The sequence below is a fragment of the Bos javanicus genome, chromosome 15 (assembly GCF_032452875.1).
Source record: "Bos javanicus breed banteng chromosome 15, ARS-OSU_banteng_1.0, whole genome shotgun sequence".
Classification (NCBI taxonomy): Eukaryota; Metazoa; Chordata; class Mammalia; order Artiodactyla; family Bovidae; genus Bos; species Bos javanicus.
This window is the reverse complement of record NC_083882.1, coordinates 22,191,704-22,214,423: the sequence shown is the minus strand read 5'-3', so window position 1 is coordinate 22,214,423 and position 22,720 is coordinate 22,191,704. Positions and strand designations below refer to the sequence as shown.

General features: G+C 40.1%; 1 protein-coding gene across 2 annotated transcripts in view; it reads left to right on the top strand.

The window, feature by feature from the left end:
- ALG9 (ALG9 alpha-1,2-mannosyltransferase) overlaps nucleotides 1-22,720 on the top strand; it is a 113,209-nt gene that overhangs the window by 46,920 nt on the left and 43,569 nt on the right. For both annotated transcript variants that reach the window (XM_061440268.1, XM_061440269.1), the window contains exons 11-13: nucleotides 573-702; nucleotides 1,311-1,458; nucleotides 2,590-2,719. In XM_061440268.1, the coding sequence (XP_061296252.1) occupies nucleotides 573-702; nucleotides 1,311-1,458; nucleotides 2,590-2,719 (408 nt within the window). The remainder of the gene's footprint in view (nucleotides 1-572; nucleotides 703-1,310; nucleotides 1,459-2,589; nucleotides 2,720-22,720) is intronic.

Here is a 22,720-nt window from a genome sequence, read left to right as displayed (position 1 = left end):
AGAACTCATGCAGGTGTGTATATATTCTTAATGACATTCATCTAGTTTGTGAAGTTAGTTTAGCATATAATTAACAGCATTTTCCTAATGTTCCATGAGGGGAATTCTGTTTCCTTCCTGTTTGGTCATGAGACATTTTGTTGTTACTAAAAACTTTGATGAAAACTTGTCAGTAAGGAAAGTGAAGGTTAATCACCAGTTACATCAGAATAGATTGAGATACTTCATATATTAAAAAAAAAAAAAAACTACCAAAAGCCATTTTCATTTAAATATTTTTTTAAAAGTAAATTATTAGGACTTTAGTCACTAGGGAAGTATCCAACTAAGTTTCCTGTGAAGCCAGCCAGTGAGATTTGACTCTTGGCACGCCCTCTGGTGAGACTGATCTACAGACAGTTTAGCAGAGTTTGCTTTCATCTTAGAATGTGGAGTGGGTACCCCACTGTGTGCAAATGCTCAGACTCTTGGTAGAACCTCTTTTCCTTCCTCTTAAGTTATGATGATGTCTTGTGATGATGTGTATCCTGCAAGGTGTATCTTTTTTTCAGAGCAGTTTTCTTTCTTTCTAGAAATGTTACCACTTCGTGTTTCAGCGATACCGCTTGGAGCATTACACCGTGACGTCGAATTGGCTGGCGTTAGGAACACTCTTCCTGTTCGGGCTCCTGTCTTTTTCTCGCTCTGTGGCGCTGTTCAGAGGTAGATGTACAGACAGTAACTTAATCCACACTCACTTTACCTTGGTTTTTGCTTGACACGTGAGTGTTTAATACAATTCAGCTTAAGCCGAGGGGGAGGGCTTTTCTGTGTGGAGAACCTGTGGACTTCGTATTAAGAATGGGATGTGACATCTGTACCTTAGGACTGAAGAGAAGATTGAGAATTCCTTTTAGTGTGATTAACTATACACTTCTCTATTCTTACTAATTTTTTTTTTTTCCTTTTAAAGAATGAATTAAGGAAGCCTTAAACATAGGATGCCGAGTTGTGGCTCAAGTCCCATGATTATATTCTTTCTTATAATCTTCATTTGGATCCAGAATATTGAAATGGGCTCAAAGAACATGAATTAAAAAGGTGGAGGGTGTAGAGAAGGGCAAGAAAGCAGATGATTTCTGTCAAAGATTGGGCCTCCTGTAATCATCTTCCTGACTGCAGAGGCGTGTGATGCCAGTTGAGTGGGATCCTGCTGGAGTTGCTGTGTGCCTCTCACACGGATCACAGTGGGACACTAACATGCATTGTAATTAAATAGCAGAATCTCACCTCTCTCATCTTCGGCTTTCACACACCCCTCTCCCTTCCAGGGTATCACGGACCCCTTGATCTGTATCCAGAATTTTATCGAATTGCCACAGACCCCACCATCCACAGTGTTCCTGAAGGCCGGCCCGTCAATGTCTGTGTTGGGAAAGAGTGGCATCGCTTCCCCAGCAGCTTCCTTCTGCCCGACAAGTAAGCTGCCCTTTAATCCTCAGAGTTTTAAATCGAGGTGTAGAAACAGCAAATCTGTGGCAATGTTGTCTTAGTTTTTCCTCCATTTTGGGTTTGTTCGGGGGTGTTTGGTGATTCACCATCTCGGGCAGCCGTGGGCAGCTTGCCGAGCACCCGGGGCCTGTGTTTGGTGATGCACCCTGTGCTGCCCTGACCTTCTGAGGACGTTCTGGGTCCTGGGCTCCTGCTCATGGCTCTTCCTGAGGATCTGTGTTTAAATTTTTATGACTAACTCATGTTAACCCACTTTTGAAAGTGGTTTAGAGACTCTCGGTGTCTAGAGTGTTTTTAGATAAGACGCATTTGTTGTCCAGCGACAGTGAACGTTCTCTCCCACTATATGGACTCTGGGGAAAGCTGTGGCTAGGACCTGTGCACCGCTTTCCTCCATGCTGTCTGTGGTTGGATGTGCTAGATAGCATGGGCTCCTAGTTCCTTTGTATCTGCTTTATTCAGACAGAGAAGAGTCCTATTTAGGGAAAAGAGAAGTCAGGTTAAGATGAGTCATGTTGCTCCATTTGGGGACTGGCTGCAGCAGCTTCGCTGGTGGTAATATCTTTTTCCTTGATAAAGATCCTGTATCAGTCATTAATGATTAATTAAAGCTTGTTTTTTAAAGTGTTCGCTTTAGCCTTTGCCTTTTCCATCTGAAACAGTTTCATAACTGAAGATACTTTTGAGGATTACTCAGGAACAAAGTAGTTTTCCCACAGTGAGTCCCTACACTTCACTCTTTCCTCTCTACGCCTGATGAACTTGCTTAAATTCTGAGAGGTCCCCTGATCACATGATAATTGGCAATGAGCTTTGATGTTTTTGCAGTTGTTTGATGGTATAACCACTGTTGGAAATTTCACTGCTGAGAGTTGGTGAAATGGTATGAGAGCTCTCAAGTTGAAAATTTCTCAACGATCTTGGATTAAATTGTGACCTCTGCCTCTATGCTCTGTGACTAAGGTTTCGCAGAAATATTTTGTCTCCAAGTGAAATATTTTTCACATGAAATTTCCTTTTTTTGCTTATGTATTTCAAGTACATTTAGCAATCTGAGCCCCCTGTGTTTTTCTCATTCTTCTTTTGTGTTTCTGACAGTTGGCAGCTTCAGTTCATCCCGTCAGAGTTCAGAGGCCAGTTACCAAAACCTTTTGCAGAGGGACCACTGGCCACCCGGACTGTTCCCACTGACATGAATGACCAGAACCTAGAGGAGCCATCCAGATACGTAAGGGCATAATTCTCCTTTTACTACTCTGACAAGAGTCCCACCCTTAAAATCTGTTAGCATACGTAATAGAGCTTTGATGAAATGAGAGTTTTTTTAGGAAGCGATTTCTTTAAGGTGAGGGATATAACAACTGTTGAAAAAGAATGAAGGGTGTCATTTTTATTTTCAAACGATCTCCTTTATTTTCTATATAAAATATTTAATCCAACCTATTTTCTAAGCTGGATCAGAAAATTTCTTATGTTCAGTTTCAAGCCATTTTGAAACACGTTCTGCAACTCTTATCATCCTTGGTCCATTAAAATACTTCCTGGGGAACGTTCAAGTTACCTTTGAGCTGCTGCTGCTGCTGCTAAGTCGCTTCAGTCGTGTCCGACTCTGTGTGACCCCATAGACGGCAGCCCACCAGGCTTCCCCGTCCCTGGGATTCTCCAGGCAAGAACACTGGAGTGGGTACCTTTGAGCTAACGATTAGTATATTCCAGCTTTAGCAAGTGGGTAGTCAGTGAGGGTTCTTCTCACACAGAGTCCGTGAAGCAGCGTGACAGGCCATGCTCTTCTACACACTCATCTTTACCCACTCTAAGAGCCCATGTAGGTTCCTTTGAGAGATGACACTTTCACCATTTGATACCCGTAGGATCTTTGACTGCGGAAAAGGTGAGAGCACTAAAGATAATGTTCCTGGTTCCCAGAGACGGTAAAGGACCGTTTTGTAGAATTATTAGAAAGCACATTTTTTTTTTGGCAGCCTGTTTAGAAAACATTTAGGAATTTAAATGTCAAATACATTTCCCTTATGTCATATACCTAAAGCGTGAAATATCAGGACTCTCAATTCCTGTTCAGAGCAAACCTGTAGCCACAGCTGGCCTTTTGTCTCCTGGATTGGGGCAGGTTAGATTTCCGTGGAGACCCTCAGTTTATGGGTGACATTCTTACTGTGTGAGCTTTAGCTTTATAAGCTATGAAAATGGACATCATAAAATACATTTTTGGCTTGGCTCCCTGAGAAGGTAGGAAGTGTATTCCACTAAGTGACTTGGAGTTTCTTTCTAACTGAAGCCTTTGATTCCTCTAACAGTGAAAATACTCCTGGGTGGGACAAACTGCCATTAGCCACTTTTATTTTAGCTGCAGATACTCTCGTGAGAGCAGGCTGTGATGCACAGGGGATCATCATGGGGACACTTGATAGTCAAAAAGATGGGAGAATATGCTGTGATGAGGGGACATATAATAAATTCAGAGTGATATTGTTGCAGCTGTGTTTTAGGAAGAGATAGTATAGGAAAATTTAAAAAAAAAAAAAAAGAGTACGGACTTTGGAGTCAAGTAGGCCTGGGTTCTAAACTCTGTTGCCTACCTGGTGACCTTGAGCAAATTAGTTAACATCTCTGTTTAACTAATTTCAGTTTCTGTCTGTGAAGTGGGAATAATGATACCTACTTTTAGAAGATTAATGTGAGACTGGATACCATATGTCTGTCATATATAGCATAGTGTCTGTACACAGGTTTCCCCACAAATGTTCTTAATTTGATAATGGTGTATTTGATGGATTAGAGGTAAACGAACCCTTAAGAGGATTTGTAATCTTCCCAAAGCTATTTCTCCTTCCTTAAATTTGTTGTTCCCCAACTTGGTTTTTATTACAGGCTGTTCAGACTCATTGTTGGTTTTTCTGTCTAGTGACTTTGCTTATTTTGGTACCAGTACCTGGACTTCCCTTGTCTACCTTCTTATGCTACCAAAACTCTTCCTCCCTGAAGCTTTTCCCAACTATTTAAGTCCTAGTGAGCAGTGTCCTCCTTTAAATGGATCTGTGTAGCCCATTTAGCCATTTAATTTTGTCATCTTATTGTCATTTAAATATTTCTGGTGTGTATGTCATATATTTGGCTATCATACTGTGAATGCTGTGGAAAGAATGACTGCTTCTGTTTCTTTTGTATTCACCATAGTGGCTAAAATAGTGCTGTATATCTCGTAATTAATCTATGCTTTCTGGCTTGAGGAATGAGTGTTCATCATGGTTGGGATAATGATGTTGAGAGAAAGCTGGCTATAAAACCTGCAGGTCCTTACAGGCACGTGAAATGATGCTCAACATTGCTAATTATTAGAGAAGTGCATTTCAAAACCACAGAGAGATATCATCTCACACCAGTCAGAATGGCCATCATCAAAAAGTCTACAGATAAGAAATGCTGGAGAGGGTGTGGAGAAAAGGGAACCCTCCTACGCTGCTGGTGAGAATGTAAATTGATGCAGCCAGTGTGGAAAACAGTATGGAGGGTCCTTAAAAAATTAAAAATAGACTTACCATATGATCCAGCAATCCCATTTCTGGGTACATATCTGGAAAAAACAAAAATGCTAATTTGAAGAGATACATGTACCTCAAGGTTCATAGCAGCATTATTTACAACAGTGTCAACAGACACACATATACACACACACTGGGCTATCACTCAGCCATTAAAAGGAATGAAATATTGCCATTTGCAGCAACTTGGATGAACCTAGAGAATATTATGCTTAGTGAAGTAAGTCAGACAGAGAAAGGCAAATACTATATGATACCACTTATATGTGAATCTAAAAAATAATACAAATGAATTTATGTACAAAACAAAAATAGACTCACAGACATAGAATGCAGATTTATGATTACCAGAGAGGAAAGTGGGGGTGAGGGGGACAAATTAGGAGTATAGAGTTAACAGGTACAAACTGCTATATATGAATAAGTAACAAGGATTTACTGCATAGCACAGGGAATTATAACTGTATCCAATATCTTATAATAATCTATAATGGAATATAATCTACAAAAACACAAAACTCCCCTGAATCACTATGCTGTACCCCTGAAACTAATAAAATATTGTAAATCAACTGCACTTCAATTAAAACTACAGTGGCCTATTGTACATTTGGTATGCTCTGGTCATGGGTTGATTTCCATATTCTCTGCTTCAAGATAACTGTTCGGTGACGGTATTAGCTTTACCCCAAAGGTAAAGATTTTCCAGAAGAGCTGTGGGAGTCAGCAAAACGCTAGGTGGTAAAACCAGGGACAAGCAGGTCCCGCACGTGCTCTGCGTGTGCAGTGTCTGTCACTGTGCTCCTGGACCTTTCTGTGACTGCGTTTCTTGCAGAGTTCCCTGGATTTTCCTCTGTGGTGGGGGAAGTGCCCTTCAAATCCAGCCCACTCACCTTTGACCCTTTGGAAAGCAGAAGACACAATTGGTGGCTTACTGTGGCTTCTACACGAACTATGATCAGGGATTACTTTCTTTCAGTTAAGGGTTTAAAAAGACATTTGTTTTCCTTTGATGATACAAGTAGTAAACACTTATTGTGTAAAATAATGAACGCTACCAATAAGAAAAGAAATCAGCTGTAATCTAATTTGTTGTTGCTGTTGTTTAGTCACTAAGTCATGTCCAACTCTTTGCGACCCCATGGACAGTAACCCTCCAGGCTCCTCTGTCCATGGGATCTCCCAGGCAAGAATACTGAAGTGGGCTGCCATTTCCTCCTCCAGGGGATCTTCCCGACCCAGGGATGGACCCTACATCACCTGCATTGGCAGGCAGATTCTTTATCATGAGCCACCAGGGAAGCTCATAATCTAATTACCCAAATATTAAACCACCATAACCATTTTGATGGTTTCTTTTCCTTCACTTTTTTTCTCTTGCATTCATATGTGCATTTGTATGTGAACAATGATCTCAATTATTTTGAAAAATACTGTAGTTCTTTAAGAACTGGTACCAGGATCAAGACTGTAGTGACCAAGCAGGTCTGCCTGGCTTGTGAGAGTTCATGTTGTTCTACATTTGTGTTTGGTACTTCTGGTATCAGTCCTGGTTTTAAGTACAGGTTCAGTCAAACAGGCAAAACAGTCATGTTCTCTGTCTTTCCTGTGCATGTGGAATAGCAGCATTATTTTTATTTGCCCTTTGGTTCTGAGTAACATGTTTTACCCAACCTTTGGCTTCAATGCTAAGTGATGCGGTCTGTCTCCTGTTTCTTGTCTGAATGGAAACTAAGAAACATGCCTGACCTCCTGCTTTTCCCTATGCTCTGTCACCTCTGAGTTTAGCAAGAATTAGGAGTGTTTGTAAAGGTTCTGTGGTTTCTACTGTAGTGTTATAATTATACTGCAGCAGTTATTTTTTTTTGCTGCATATTCTTTCATGATAGTTATTGAGTAGCTGTTGAACATCCCATTATTGAACAGGTGGCATTATTCAGTGGTACCTACCAAGATTCTCTTTCAGAATCAAGGTCTGAATTTAGAAGATACCTTCAGTGTCTCCTCTATCTCTTGACAAATCCCAATTTTTGTTCACTATTCCAAGGTGAATGATAACATTTGGTTCCAAATCTGGTATCTAATCTGGGAACTACTAAGTCAATGGATAGAGTTTGGAATAAAAAGTATGTCTTCAGGAGGGAGCTTAAAGACTTTTCTCTGACTTTGGCTTAATGCTTAAGCAGATTTTCAAGAAGCTTGTCCATCTGTTACCATTGAAAAAAATAAAACTGGTCATTGATTAATTTTTTCCCCAAATAGAAATATAGTCTGTTCTGCTATAACATGATGTGCGGTTGCTAAAGATAATGGCGCGGAAAGCCACAAGTCTTGTGGGAAAAATGGAGTTAAGGACACAATACTCACAAACTTTGTCAGTGACATACGGAAGAGATTTGTTGTTGTTCAGTCATTAAGTGGTGTCCTACTCTTTGCAACCCCATGGACTGTAGCCGTCCAGGCTCCTCTGTCCTCCACTATCTCCCAAAGTTTGCTCAAATTCATGTGCATTGAGTTAGTGATGCTATCTAACCATGTCATCCTCTGTCGTCCCCTTCTCCTCCCGCCTTCAGTCTTTCCCAGCATCAGGGTCTTTTCCAATGAGTCAGTTCTTCGCATCAGGTGGCCAAAGTATTGAAGCTTCAGCTTTATCATCAGTCCTTCCAGTGAATATTCAGGATTGATTTCCTTTGGAATTAACTGATTTGATCTCCTTGCAGTCCAAGGGATTCTCAAGAGTCTTCTCCAGCACCACAATTGGAAAGCATCAATTCTTCGGCACTCAGCCATCTTTATGGTCCAACTCTCCCAACTGTACATGACTACTGGAAAACCATAGCTTTGACTGCATGGACCTTTGTTGGCAAAGTGATGTCTCTGTTTTTTAATATGCTGTCTAGGTTTGTCATAGCTTTCCTTCCAAGGAGCAAGTGTCTTCTAATTTCATGGCTGCAGTCACCATCCACAGTGACTTTGGAGCCCAAGAAAATAAAATCTGTCACTTTTTCCCATTCTGTTTGCCATGAAGTGATGAGACTGGTTGCCACGATCTTAGTCTTTTTAATGTTGAGTTTCAAGCCAGCTTTTTCACTCTCCTCTTTCACCCTCATCAAGAGGCCCTTTCGTTCCTCTTCCCTTTCTGCCATTGTTGTTTAGTCGCTAAGTCATGTCCTAGTCTTTTGGGACCCCATATATTATAGCCTGCCAGGCTTCTTTGTCCATGGATTTCCCATGCAAGAATACTGGAGTGAGTTGCCATTTCCGTTTCCAGGGGATCTAACCGACCCAGGGATCAAACCCACCTATCGTGCATTGGCAGGCGGATTCTTTACCACTGAGTCACACAGGGAAGGCCCTTTCTGCCACTGGAATGGCATCATGTGCATATCTGAGGTTACTGATATTTCTCCCAGCCATCTTGATTCCAGCTTGTGACTGATCAGCCCAGCATTTCACGTGATGTACTCTGCATAGAAGTTAAGTAAGTAGTGTGAAAATATACAGCTTTGACATACTCTTTTCCCAATTTTGAACCAGTCAGTTTTTCTGTGTCCAATTCTAACTTTTGCTTCTTGACCCACATACAGGTTTCTCAGGAGACAGGTAAGGTGATCTGATACTCTCATCTCTTTAAGAATTTTCTGCAGTCTGTTGTGATCCACACAAAATGTAGCATAGTCAGTGAAACAGAAGTAGATGCTTTTCTGGAATTCCCTTGCTTTCTTCATGGGCCAACAAATGCTGGCAATTTGATCTCTGGTTCCTCTGCCTTTTGTAAACCCAGCTTGTACATCTGAAAGTTCTCAGTTTATATACTACTGAAGCCTAGCTTGAAGTATTTTTGAGCATAACCTTGCTAGCCTGTGAAATGAGCACAATTGTATGATAGTTTGGACATTCTTTGGCATTGGGATTCTTTGGGATTCGAATGAAAACTGACCTTTGCCAGTCCCATGGTCACTGCTGAGTTTTCCAAATTTGCTGACATACTGAATACAGCACTTTAACAGAATCATCTTTTAGGATTTGAAATAACTTAGCTGGAATTCCATCACCTCCACTAGCTTTTTTCGTATAGCAACCTAACAAAAACAGAAGGATAGTTTTATATGTGTTCAGTTCAGTTCAGTCGCTCAGTCATGTCTGACTCTTTGTGACCCCATGAACCGCAGCACACCAGGCCTCCCTGTCCATCACCAGCTCCTGGAGTTCACCCAAACCCATGTCCATTGAGTCGGTGATGCCATCCAACCATCTCATCCTCTATCATCCCTTTCTCCTCCTTCCCTCTATCCCTCCCAGCATCAGGCTCTTTTCCAGTGAGTCAGTTCTTCCCATCAGGTGGCCAAAGTATTGGAGTTTGAGCTTCAACATCAGTCCTTCCAGTGAACACCCAGGACTGATCTCCTTCAGAATGGACTGGTTGGATCTCCTTGCAGTCCAAGGGACTCTCAAGAGTCTTCTCCAACACCACAGTTCAAAAGTATCAATTCAAAAACAAACAAACAAACAAACAAAAGTATCAATTCTTTGGCACTCAGCTTTCTTTATAGTCCAACTCTCACATCCATACATGACCACTGGAAAAACCATAGCCTTGACTAGACAGACCTCTGTTGACAGAGTAATGTCTTTGCTTTTAAATATGCTGTCTAGGTTGATCATAACTTTCCTTCCAAGGAGTAAGTGAAGTGAAGTTGCTCAGTCGTGTCCGACTCTTTGCGACCCCATGGACTATAGCCTACCAGGCTCCTCGATCCCTGGGATTTTTCCAGGCAAGAATACTGGAGTGGGTTGCCATTTCCTTCTCCAGGGGATCTTTCTGACCCAGGGATCGAACCTGGGTCTACCGCATTGTAGGCAGACGCTTTACCATCTGAGCTACCAGGAAAGCCCTCCAAGGAGTAAGCGTCTTTTAATTTCATGGCTGCAGTCACCATTTGCAGTGATTTTGAAGCCCCAGAAAATAGTCTGACACTGTTTCCACTGTTTCCCCATCTATTTGCCATGAAGTGATGGGACCGGATACCATGATCTTCGTTTTCTGAATGTTGAGCTTTAAGCCAACTTTTTCACTCTCCTCTTTCACTTTCAACACGAGGCCTTTTAGTTCCTCTTCACTTTCTGCCATAAGGGTGGTGTCATCTGCATATCTGAGGTTACTGATATTTCTCCCAGCAATCTTGATTCCAGCTTGTGCTTCTTCCAGCCCAGCGTTCTTCATGATGTACTCTGCATAGAAGTTAAATAAGCAGGGTGACAATATACAGCCTTGACGTACTCCTTTTCCTATTTGGAACCAGTCTGTTGTTCCATGTCCAGTTCTAACTGTTGCTTCCTGACCTGCATACAGATTTCTCAAGAGGCAGGTCAGGTAACTGGTATTCCCATCTCTTTCAGAATTTTCCACAGTTTGTTGTGATCCACACAGTCAAAGGCTTTGGCATAGTCAATAAAGCAGAAGTCGATGTTTTTCTGGAACTCTCTTGCTTTTTCGATGATCCAGCGGATGTTGGCAATTTGATTTCTGGTTCCTCTGCCTTTTCTAAAACCAGCTTGAACATCTGGAAGTTCATGGTTCATGTATTGCTGAAACCTGGCTTGGAGAATTTTGAGCATTACTTTACTAGCGTGTGAGATGAGTGCAATTGTGCAGTAGTTTGAGCCTTCTTTGGCATTGCCTTTCTTTGAGGTTGGAATGAAAACCGACCTTTTCCAGTCCTGTGGCCACTGCTGAGTTTTTCAAATTTGCTGGCATATTGAGTGCAGCACTTTCACAGCATCATCTTTCAGGATTTGAAATAGCTCAACTGAAATTCCATCACCTCCACTAGCTTTGTTCGTAGTGATGCTTCCTAAGGCCCACTTGACATTACTTTCCAGGTTGTCTGGCTCTAGGTGAGTGATCACACAGTTGTGATTATCTTGGTCATGAAGATCTTTTTTGTACAGTTCTTCTGTGTATTCTTGCCACCTCCTCTTAATATCTTCTGCTTTTGTTAGGTCCATACCATTTCTGTCCTTTATCGAGCCCATCTTTGCATGAAATGTTCCCTTGGTATCTCTAATTTTCTTGAAGAGATCTCTAGTCTTTCCCATTCTATTGTTTTCCTCTACTTCTTTGCATTGATCACTGAGGAAGACTTTCTTATCTCTCCTTGCTATTCTTTGGAACTCTCCATTCAAATGCGTATATCTTTTCTTTTCTCCTTTGCTTTTCGCTTCTCTTCTTTTCACAGCTATTTGTAAGACCTCCCCAGACAGCCATTTTGCTTTTTTGCATTTCTTTTTCTTGGGGATGGTCTTGATCCCTGTCTCCTGTACAATGTCACGAACCTCAGTCCATCGTTCATCAGGCACTCTGTCTATCAGATCCAGTCCCTTAAATCTATTTCTCACTTCCACTATATAGTCATAAGGGATTTGATTTGGGTCATACCTGAATGGTCTAGTGGTTTTCCCCACTTTCTTCAATTTCAGTCTGAATTTGGCAATAAGGAGCTCATGATCTGAGCCACAGTCAGCTCCCGGTCTTGTTTTTGCTGACTGTACACAGCTTCTCCATCTTTGGCTGCACTGTACGTGTTACATGGCTAAAAATGCATAAATGCTACAATAATACGGAAGTTTACCTTGGAAGAGACCTCAGGTATGCTTCTTGAAGTGGCATTAGGAGGGCTGTAGCTTGTGAAGTAAGGATTATCCGAAATACGACAGAAAGTGGTAATGCCAAATATGGATGATATGGATGGGTATGTCTCATAACATGCAGTGAACTGAAGAAGCTGGGAGATATTTGAGTGTGGGCACTTTGTATATATCTGGACTGATTGGTTCAGTTGGGTGCAGTTTTCTGGATTCATCTAGTTTTTCTTGTGGGTTAAATGATACGTAAGCAAATGTGGAGAGTGAATTATGCTCACATTGTTCAGTTGCATTGAAACAAATGTGCATATTCAAAACAAATGTTAGAACAGAACTGCTTGTGTATTATTTTCATCTTTCTCCCCGCTTTTACCATTTAACCAGTGGAAAGAATTATGGTTTTGGAAGGTATAGGTATCAAAGTTTAAAGATCTTTTTCACTTTATGGGTGAAAAAACTGGGGCTTGGGTTGTAACCTGACAAAGGTTAGTCCTAAGATAAAAGCTTGGTTTCAGGATTCCCCAGTATTATTTTTATTCTTTTCATGACTCCTGTTAGTTCCAAAGTCACATATAATGTATCACTTGAATGTATGTTTTCATGCAATGGTTAATTGTTCTTTCATGTAGAAGGACTGAATAGACCCTTAAGTTGTTGAGCATTACATTTTTAAGAGGTTATTTTTCATTTCTAGAGCTCTGTTACATGTATGCCAGATACTTTATATAATTATTGTGTTTATCAAAAGAAATTGGTGTCTAGTCCCTTTTTTTAATCTCTTCCTTCCTTTTTTCTTTTAATCATTTTTCCTACTGTTATTCAAAGTCCTTATTTGAGGAGAAAAGTAATTACCTGATAGATATCCTTGGTAATTATTATCAGCCTTGAGTAGCAGAGCAGGCAGATTAAAATTGCTGTACTATGTTCAGTACAGTAAAATTGGAATCCACTCTGAATTTAAGTATGTTCAAAATGCTTCTTTAAAATTAATTCACTCATATCCATTGTGTTGGCATTTAGAAATGATGTTTTCATGATCTTTAGTGATTGAATGACCCCAGCATTTTACCTGTGAGTTTATGTTTTTATAGGGAAGTAAATTTTTACTTATGAATTTAAAGATTCATTCAACAAATATACATTTATCAAGGCTTTATGGGAGGCAATAAAACTATAAATCTGTGACTGTGGGTGACAATTACTTTTTAAAATTTAATTTTAGTATATAAAAAATAAATGAAAAATCCAGAAAAATACTTGAAATCTTTCCCTATCAGATGTTTCATCCTAGGCCCCAGAATTCCTATTTGAAAAATAGAGAGAGAGACAATCCCAGGATCGTACTGATGTCTGGCAGAATGATGTGGTGGCAAGAGCACTGACTGGGATGGGAGTTAGGAGAAGCTGGGACTCTTTTCTAAAATTCAGTGAAATGTATTTTATTCTTATATGATTTCATGGGTTTCCAAGACCCTTGAAATAGCTTTGCATCTCTAATTTGCTGTAGCTACACCTGACTTCCAATTGTAGTGTTTAGATTTCAGCTTCTCCCATGACCTGTTTTCTAATCAAGATATTTCATGGTAGAAAGTGTTATCTTGAAACATGATTTCTGGGCCATGTGACCTAATGACCAGACATGGAAGTCTCTCTGCTGTTTCTGTCCCAAAGTTGAGCATCTGTGTCATGGCACCTGAGTGTGATGTTTGAGAGTTGGGAAGACATGGCTGCACACTCCGTCTCTGGCAAAACCCCTATGAGAAAAAACTGTGAGAGTATTATTGCCCCATCCCCTTGGCCCACTGCTCTCCACCAGAATGCACAGCTTTTATTATTGATGTCTTGATCTCTGGCTCAGGCCTTTTCTTTTTAGAGTCTGTATTTTTGTTTACCTCTAGGGTGGCCTTAAATTGTCATCCTTAATGTGTAATATCCTTACATCTTCCTGATAAGATGTAAACAATGCAATACTGATTATCAATAAATCGTTTGAATTCCCCTCCCACCGCCTTTCTTTTTCTTTTGCTTTAGAGGTGCTGATTTTTTCTTCTTCAAAGCTTCCAGTGGGTTGTTAGAAATGAAAAGAAGTCACATTTCTTTCAAAATGAGTCTTAAACGCTTGTATTTTACAAAATTTTAAACTAAGGCATATTTTTAGCTTCGACAGCTGGTTGATATGTAGCCTGTGACTAATGAAATGAAACACATTTTTGTTTCACCATCATGTGTTAATGTCACCCTACAATTTTGTTATTTTTGATGCAAGAAAGAATGATTAAATCTGAAGAAACAAAAAAAAAAAAAAAAAATGAGCTCTTTGGTTATAAATCCAGCCTTTTGATTTTTGAATTGTAGATGATGTGGTATGGAGTATGGTCTCAGATTGTGCACTGAGATATTGATAAAATCTAGAGAAGAAACTATTCTTTCTGATTCTCTTAGCCCTAAGGGGCAGTAGTCACTTGGTGTTACCAGTGGTTCAAACTGAGAAATCTCAGACTCTAAATAGTCACGGTAAAATGTGTGATCCAGATTTTATGAAGAAAAATCCTTATCTCCAAAGACAAAATCCTAGAACATAAACTAATAGGTTAATGTTGATTTTCTTTGGGTGGTAGAGTTATAAGTGATTTTTAAAATGCATTTTAAAGATATTTTGATAACAAATGATATCTTACTTTCATAATTTAAAAAAGTTACCATAATAAGGGCTATAGATATCAAATCTTTGAAACTACCAAGATCTCTGGTAGGCTTTACAAACAAAACTCAGCACACAGTCAGCTGACATTAGGTTTTTGTCTTTAAGCACAAGAACCTTCCACTCAGAGTTGGAAGATAGATTTTCTGTTACATTTTTTTTTTTTTTTATACCTCGTAGGCTTCTGGCCTCTTAAGTCATTTCAGTCACTGTATCTAAGACTACTTTTGCTGTTCTTTCTGAAAACTAGATGTAGATTGCTTCAAAGAAATAGATTTGGTTTATCTGTTGCAAGCTATGAGGAAAAATTTTTTTTTAAAAACCTAAAACTAAAAGAGAATGCTGCTGTGGCAAAGAAATTATGAAGTAATATGTTCAGTTCTTCCAGACAGGAAGAGCGTTAAAGAATTTATTTTTCTACACAAATAAAATTAAATAATTTGGTTATTGGTGAGGTATGGACAAAAGGCCGTGTCCATCCAGTTGAGAGAGCGTCTGTGGACAGGTACATCCCTGGCAGTCCTGGATCACTGGCTTAAAAAGACAGTGACGTGTAAGTCTTATCAGCACAATAATGTTCTCTCCAGTCTTTTGTCATCTGTTTATTCTTAACTATTTTTGAATGTTTTTCTCTTTGTTCCTTCTTTATTCATCTACTCAGTATCTGACTCTTTATTGTTCTAAATTTTGTGCTAAAGATTCAAAGGTGACAAGAAACATAGTCTCCTGTCATTGAAGAAAAGTCCTGAACAAATGGAAAAGGAAAGGAAAAGTTTATGGGGATAAAAAGGAATTTGGAAAACTCTGTAAGAAGCAGAAAAAAAAAAGTTTTTTAACCAGCGTCCCTGATAGGTTAAAGGAAAAGTTTGGGGACCATAAAAAAAAAAGCATGTTTTTTGAAAAGGGCACAGTCAGAAAATAAGAGCTTCTGGAAATTAAAAATAAGATACTGAGATTTTAAAAATCAATAATGAGCTTGATTAGAGGCCAAAGTTGAAATCTTCAATACAGTGACAATACAAAAACAGAACAGAAAAACGAAGAGAGAGAAAATAGGAAAAGGAAAAAAGATCAGAGAATCCAGCATCTAGCTAATAGGAAGTCCAGAGAGGGAGAACAAGGGAAATGGAGAAAAGAAAATTGCCAAAGAAAAAATGTGAGGAAATTGCCCAAGAACTAAACGATACTGCTTTTCAGTTTCAAAGAGCCCACAAAGTGTACCTAAAATGATGAATAAGAAATGATTCATACCCAGATCACTAAGCACCAAAAGAAGTTAATGTATATTATTATTATTAATAATTGAAAAATCAAGAGCTACCAGAATAAAGCATTGGAAGAGCTGAAAGTTGCCTCTGGGAAGTGGGACCTGGCAATGGGAAGGTACTGTTTTTCCTAATAAGCTTCTTGTACCATTTTGAACTATGCACATAAACGTTATTTTAATAGACCTGAAGGTGAATTTAGAGAAACCCATAAATCATTTCCTCGCAGTTCAGTAAGAGAGAGAGTTCTAAAATATTTTCAACAGTGTAATAAGTGCCCCCCGTCTGCTGTGGAAGCACAGATAAAATGGGAAGGGCTCTTCCTACTTCTCTGTTTGGAGGCAGCTTCACATGAGAGGTAGCAGAGGATCTGGGTCTTACAGGAGAATTACTGGTTCCCTGGAGGAGTAAGGAAAAGGAACGTTTTCCATCAAAGGGAACAGCATGTGGAAAGCCTTCAAGAATGAAAAAGCATTGAGTGTTTAGGGGGAAATAAATGGTTTGAAGTTTCTAGATTTGAAGTAATTGGGCAGAGCATGTTTCATTTCTTGTCATTGTTTATGTATGTGACTGTGTTCTCTAACAGATTATACACTTATTTAAGGACAGGAGTTCATGCCACCTCCACAGTACCTCTCTTAGGGCTTATACATAGCAGATAGTTTAAATATTTAACTAAAATAGCCCTTCATTTAATCTTCTTGAACTCAAGAGAGGCCTCCCCAGGCCCTGGTAATAGTAGAAGTTCAGACTAGGATTTGAGCAGTGTCCTTCTTCAAGGTCTGGGTGTACGCTGATGAGCGTACGAGGTTACAAGCCCCTGGAGGGCAGCGATCACATCCTTTCCCAGTGATGCCTTCCCACCAAGGCATCACTGCAATGGCCCAGCATTGGCAGATAGTAATTGGATGAACCTTTTCACTTTTATTAACAGATGCCAGACTGAAAGAGAGAAATGCTCCTGCTTCCTCTTGTTTTAATGAGATCCTTACATGACTAAAAACCCTGATTTCTGTAGTGGTCTCTGCCTGCCTTTAGTGAGGAAGAGAGCTAAGTAGGTTTATTTTATCTACCAAGATTCCAACCCACTAAAAAGATTCATATTATTTATTGCTTTAACATTATAGCATTAACCGTAAGACTGGTTAGCAGTTTATTTTTTAGAAAACAACTTTGATATTTCCTTGTGATTAGTGTTGTTTCTATTATTTTTCTTTCAAGTCTCATCAACCTGTTTAGTCCTCTCCATTTCTCCTCTCACGTTGAAGGATTTTCAGGAGGATTTCATGAGTTTTTGGCATTCAGTTTATATTATTTGGGTTTGTTTTTGAGAAAGACACCCTTCTCTTACAGATACAAGTTTACCAGTTGAGTCACATATACCATCCCCCCAGATCTTGAGGCTCCTTGCTGCTTTATTTTCATTTTAAAAAGCTCTTTTATTTTGAAATCATCACAGATTCACAGGAAGTTACAAAGATTAATAGTACAGAGGAGGTGCATGTACCCTTCATGCGGTTTCCCCCAGTGTACTTATAGTATAATTCCAAAACCAGGAAATTGACCTTAGTACAGTTCTGTGCCATTTTATCAGCTGTGTAAATTCATGTAACACCACTGCAGTCAAGGTACAGAACTGTTCCATCACCACAAAGATCATCTTTGTCCTGCTTCTTAATAGTTACAGCCCATCTCTACCATCACTGACCCCTGGCAACTGCTGGTTTGTCTCTATTTCTATGATTGTGTTATTTTGAGAATTTTATATAAATGGAATTACGTAGTGCGTTACCTTTGAAATGATCTTTACCCCCCTCAGCATAATGCTCTTAAGATCCATCCAAATTGTACACTTTGGTCTTTATGTCTGACTAGTATATGATACTATCGATATACTATGGTTTGTTTAACCCTTTACCTATTGAAAGACATTTTGGTTGTTTCCAGTTTTTGACTCTTACAAATAAAGCTGTTATACATCTTTGTGTACAGGTTTTTGTGTGAATATACATTTTAATTTCTCTGGGATAGATGCCCAGGAATGTGATTGCTGGCTCATATGGTAGGTATAATATATGTTTAGTTTTTCAGAAACTGCCAAGCTGTTTTCCAGATTGGCTGCACCAGTTCAAGTGATGTGCAGAAATCTTACCTCCCTTTGCATTCCTTTACCTTCCCCTGTTTATGATATAATTGTCTTAAATATTTTCTCTACATATATTGAGAACAACATTAGAATATGTTATAATTTTGCTTCCACCTCTAAACATAATTTAGAAAATGCAAGAGAAGGGACCTCTATTATTTTTATCTGTATGCTTATGCTTTCTCTTCTTGCTTCCTTCCTAATCTTACGTGATTTCTTCTCTTATCATCATTCTGTTTCATGAATTTCTATAGCCATTCTTTCAGGGTAGGTCTGCCAGTAACATGTTTTCTTGGTTTTCCTTCATCTAGGAACTTAAAAAGAAAATTTATGGTGTAGTTGATTTACAATGTTGCGTTAGTTTCAGATATACCACAGAGTGGTCCAGGTATATATATATATGTATATGTCAGATTCTTTTCCATTATAGATTATTACAAGATATCAAACATAACTCCCTGTGCTGTACAATAGGCCCTGGCTCTTTATTTTATATATAGCAGGATGTATCTAGTTTATCCCTCCCCACCTCTTGCCCCTTTAATAACCATGTTTGTTTTTAATGTCTGTGAGTGTGTTGCTGTTTTGTAAATAAGTTCATTTGTACCATTTTTTTTAGATTCCACACATAGGTGATATTGTATTTGTCTTTGTCTTTGTGCTTCACGTAGTTTGCTAATCTCTAAGTCACTTCGTGCTGGTACTTGGGCTCAGTCGCTATGTGCAACTCCATGCGACCCCATGGACTGTGGTCCACCAGGCTCCTCTGTCCATGGGGTTTCCCAGGCAAGAACAGTGAAGGGGATTGCTGTTTCTGTCTCTCGGGTCTTCCCAAGCTGGGATCGAACCCACATCTCCTGCGTTGGCAGGTGGATTCTTTACCACTGAGGCATGAGGGAAACCCCTAGGTCCGGCCATGTTGCTACAGATGGCATTGCTTCATTCTTTTTGTGGCTGAGTAATATTCTATTGAATATATATAATTACAACACATCTTCTCTATTCATTCATATGTCATGGACTTTTAGGGGGCTTCCATGTCTTCACTATTGTAAATAGTGCTACTATGAACACTGGAGTGCATGTATCTTTTCAATTTTAGAGTTTTCATATTTTCCAGATAATATGCTCAGAAGTGAGATTGCTGGATCCTATGGCAATTCTATTTTTAGGTTTTTAAGGAACCTCCATACTGTTCTCCATAGTGGCTACATCAATTTACATCCCCACCAACAGTGTAAGAAGGTGCCCTTTTCTCCACACCCTCTCCAGCATTTATTATTTGTATACATTTTGATGAGGCCATTCTGACCAGTGTGCATCCTGGAAATGTTTTGATTTCCCCTTGATATGGAATTCTGGGTTGACAATTTTTTTCATTTAACACTTGAAAAATATGTCCGTTTCTCTGGCATCCATGTTTCCTGATGAGAAACCCGCTGTCATCCTAATTCTTTCTCCCCTATAGGTGGGGGTCATTTTTCTCTGGCTGCTTTCAAGAGTTTTTCTTTGTTTACAGTTTTCAGAAGTTGAATTATGATGTGTCTTAGAGTGTATATCTTTGAGTTTAGTCTGTTTGGGGGTTACTCAGCTTCTTGATGCCATAAGTTTAAGTCTCTTGCCAAATTTGGGGAGCTTTTGGCCATTATTTTAGTACCTTTCCAGCCCTGCCTCTTCTCTCCTTCTGGGGCTCAATGACATGAGTGTTAGATCTTCTGTTACAGTTTCACAAGCTCCCGAAGCTCTCTTCTCCTCCCCCGACCCCCAGTTCTTTTTCTTTCTGTTATTCCAATATTGTATTATTTTGTGATTCTGTTTTCCAGTTCACTGATTCTTTCCTCTGATTCCTCTGTTGTGCTGTTTAGCACATGCACTGAGCTTTTAATTTCAGTTCTTGTCCTTTTTTATTTCTAAAATTTCCGTTTGGTTTTTCTTCCTTTGTTTCTTTGGTGAAACCTTTTCTTTGCCATGACTTTCTGTTCTTTTGTTTCAAGCATGTTTGTGGTTGCTCATTGAAGCATGTTTATCACGGTGGCTTTAAAATCTTTGTTAGGTAATGGTAACATCTCTGTCATTCCTGTGTTGGAGTTTGTTTGTTGTCGTTTGTCGTGTCATGAGATCTTCCTTACTTTGGAACCTGGGTATTTTGAGTATTATGAGACTCTGATTCTTCTATTTTAAGCTTCTGCTTTAGCCAACCTCCTCTGACCCTACTGTGATGGGAAGAAGGGAGTGTTGCCTTGTTACTGACAGTTGGGGATAGAAGTCCACATTCCCCACGTGGCCTCCGCTGATACCTGGGGCTAGACAGGGGTGTTTGTTACTGCTGGATGGCAGCGGGGGTTCAGGCTGTCTGCTAGTCTCTACTGATACCACCTGGGCTGTTGGAGGGCAGTCATGCCTTTTCACTATTCTATGTGTAGCCTCTACTGATGCCACGAGTGTGTTTGTGGAGGGGGCATGGTCTCGTTACTTTTGGACAGTAGTGAAAGTTCTGACCCTCCACGGGGCCCTCTCCAACACCACCCTAGTATTTGAGAGGCTGGCTGCCCCATTACTGCCAGGGAGTGGGGGAGTCCAGGCTCCCCGCAGGGCTTCCAGCTATTGCCGTGCTGTGGTGAGGGAGGAGGGACACTGGTGCTGCCCACCTCCCTACTGGGTCTTCTCTGACACCATCCAGGCTGGCAGGAGGCGTCCCTCTCACAGCCTGATGAAGGTGCGAAACTCAGTTCTCTCCACTGGGCATTTACTGTCAGAGGTGTGGGTGGAATGATCTGTTTTTGAGGGCGTGTTGGCCAGTATGTTAGGGTTCTCAAAAGAAACAGACCAATAGAATGTGTGCATGTGTGTGTGTGTGTGTGTGTGTGTGTGTGTGCAGGTGTATGTGTGTGTGAGTGTTTGTATGTATCAGAGAGAGATTGATTTAGGGAATTGCCTCACAATTGGTGGGGGCTGGTCTGAAGTCTGCAGGGTTGATTGGCAGACTGAAGACCTAGGGAAGAATTGATGTCGCAACTCCAGACAGAATTCTCTCTTCCTGGTGGGGAGGAGGGGGTGAGAGGATACTTGTTTTTTTATTAAGGTCATCAACTAATTGGGTGAGGCCCGTCCACATTATGAAGGGTAGTCTGCTTTACTCAGAATCTACTGATTTAAATGTTAATCTAATCTTAAAATATCTTTGTAGCAACATATTTGGCCTGATATTTAGATATTGTGGCCAAGTAGGTTGGCACATAAAATTAACGATCACTATTGGAATAGAGTGGTTATTGTCTAAAAGTATTGCTCCTCAAGTCCTGAGGTTCCTAGCCAGTCTGCCTTCTTTCATCTACTCTTTGGAGTTGTCTTATATGTGTTTCATGTGTGGTGTCCAGGGTTTCAGCTGGACTCAGCAGAAGGAAAATGGAAAAGTACCTTCTCTGGTTTTTCTTTGTCACCTTCTTTTAACATATTAGATTAAATGCTTCATTGATATTTGAGGCCATAGGTTTTTATTTCTAATTCTCTCCTCTATTTTCTCCTGAAATTTAAATTCTTCCTTCTGTGCATGTATGTTTTTTAATTTAACTTTTGGCTGTGCTGGGTCTGCGTTGCCGCTTTCTCTAGTGGTGGAGAGCACGGCCTGCTCTCCAGCTGCAGTGCACAGGCTTTTCACTGGAGTGGCTTCTCTTGTCACAGAGCACAGACTCTAGGGTGTGTGGCTTTCTGTCGTTGTCGCCCGTGGGCTCAGTAGTTGTGGCCCTCGGGCTTACTTGCCCTGCATCATGTGGACGCTCCCAGACCCGGGATTGAACTCATTCCCCCTGCATTGGCAGGTGGATTCTTAACCCCTGGATCACCTGTGTGTTTTTTAAGAAATACCACGTTTTTTGGACTAGAGTGTCTAGTCTATGATTTTCTCTGGGAGTTCTTTTCCTCCAGATTTTTGTTTGAGATTTTCTTCATCTGGTTGGAGGTTTTTCTAAGCACATTCACTCTTAGTGAGATGTATCAATATTCTGATCCTTGCCACAAATGCAGTAGTCTATAAGTCATAATTCAGAAATACAGTACTGTGATTCGGTCCCATTGTTTGTATTCTTCTGTTCACCTCCCTTATCTTTCTCTTCCAAACTTCCGACCTTTAACTTGGAAAGAAATTGAAAGTATCATCTCTTGGCTTCAGAGACCTTCAGCATCCTATCTGTGACCTCAGGGTCTCTTAAGACACAGTCTTGCCTTCTTCTGTCCTTTGTTTCTGATGTGAGTTGGCAGAGCTTAGCGTTTGGCTGATTTATGTCTTGGCTGGTTCGCTCTCAAGTTTGATGTATTGCAGGAAGACGGAATACTTTTCTACCTTTCTTTTACCCGTGTTAGGTCTGTTTTCACAGTCAGTGGCATTTGCAGAGACTCTAATTCAAAGCCTGGGAACCACAGCTGCTTCACATAACATAGCCTCATCCACCTGGCCTGTCTGTCTGGCTCAGTTACACCTGTGAGTCTCACAAAGGTAGTTTGCTATTCCTGTCATGCCACTCTTTTCGGCTGCCCTTCCTCCAGCTAGTCTGCCAAACCACTTTTCCAACTACGGATCTTGTTTTCTACAGGAGTTCTTGCAGATTGAGCAAAGGAGACCTTCTTATATTTCTTTTTATTTTGTTATTGCAACACAATTTTCCCATGGCTGTTTACCGGATCTAATCCCATATTATGCACCATCTATTTCCCTTTAAAAACAAATCACCACTCAATTATCTATGTTAGTAGAAAAAGCAGTATATTAATAACCCCTACTCTTGAATATATTTTGCTACTAATATTTTGGGAATTCACAGAATTTCAAATAAACTAAAAAAGCTACCCATTAAAACCCAGCATAAGAATCATCAGAAAATTATCACCTTCCCCAGTCCATTTTCCCTTACTTTGC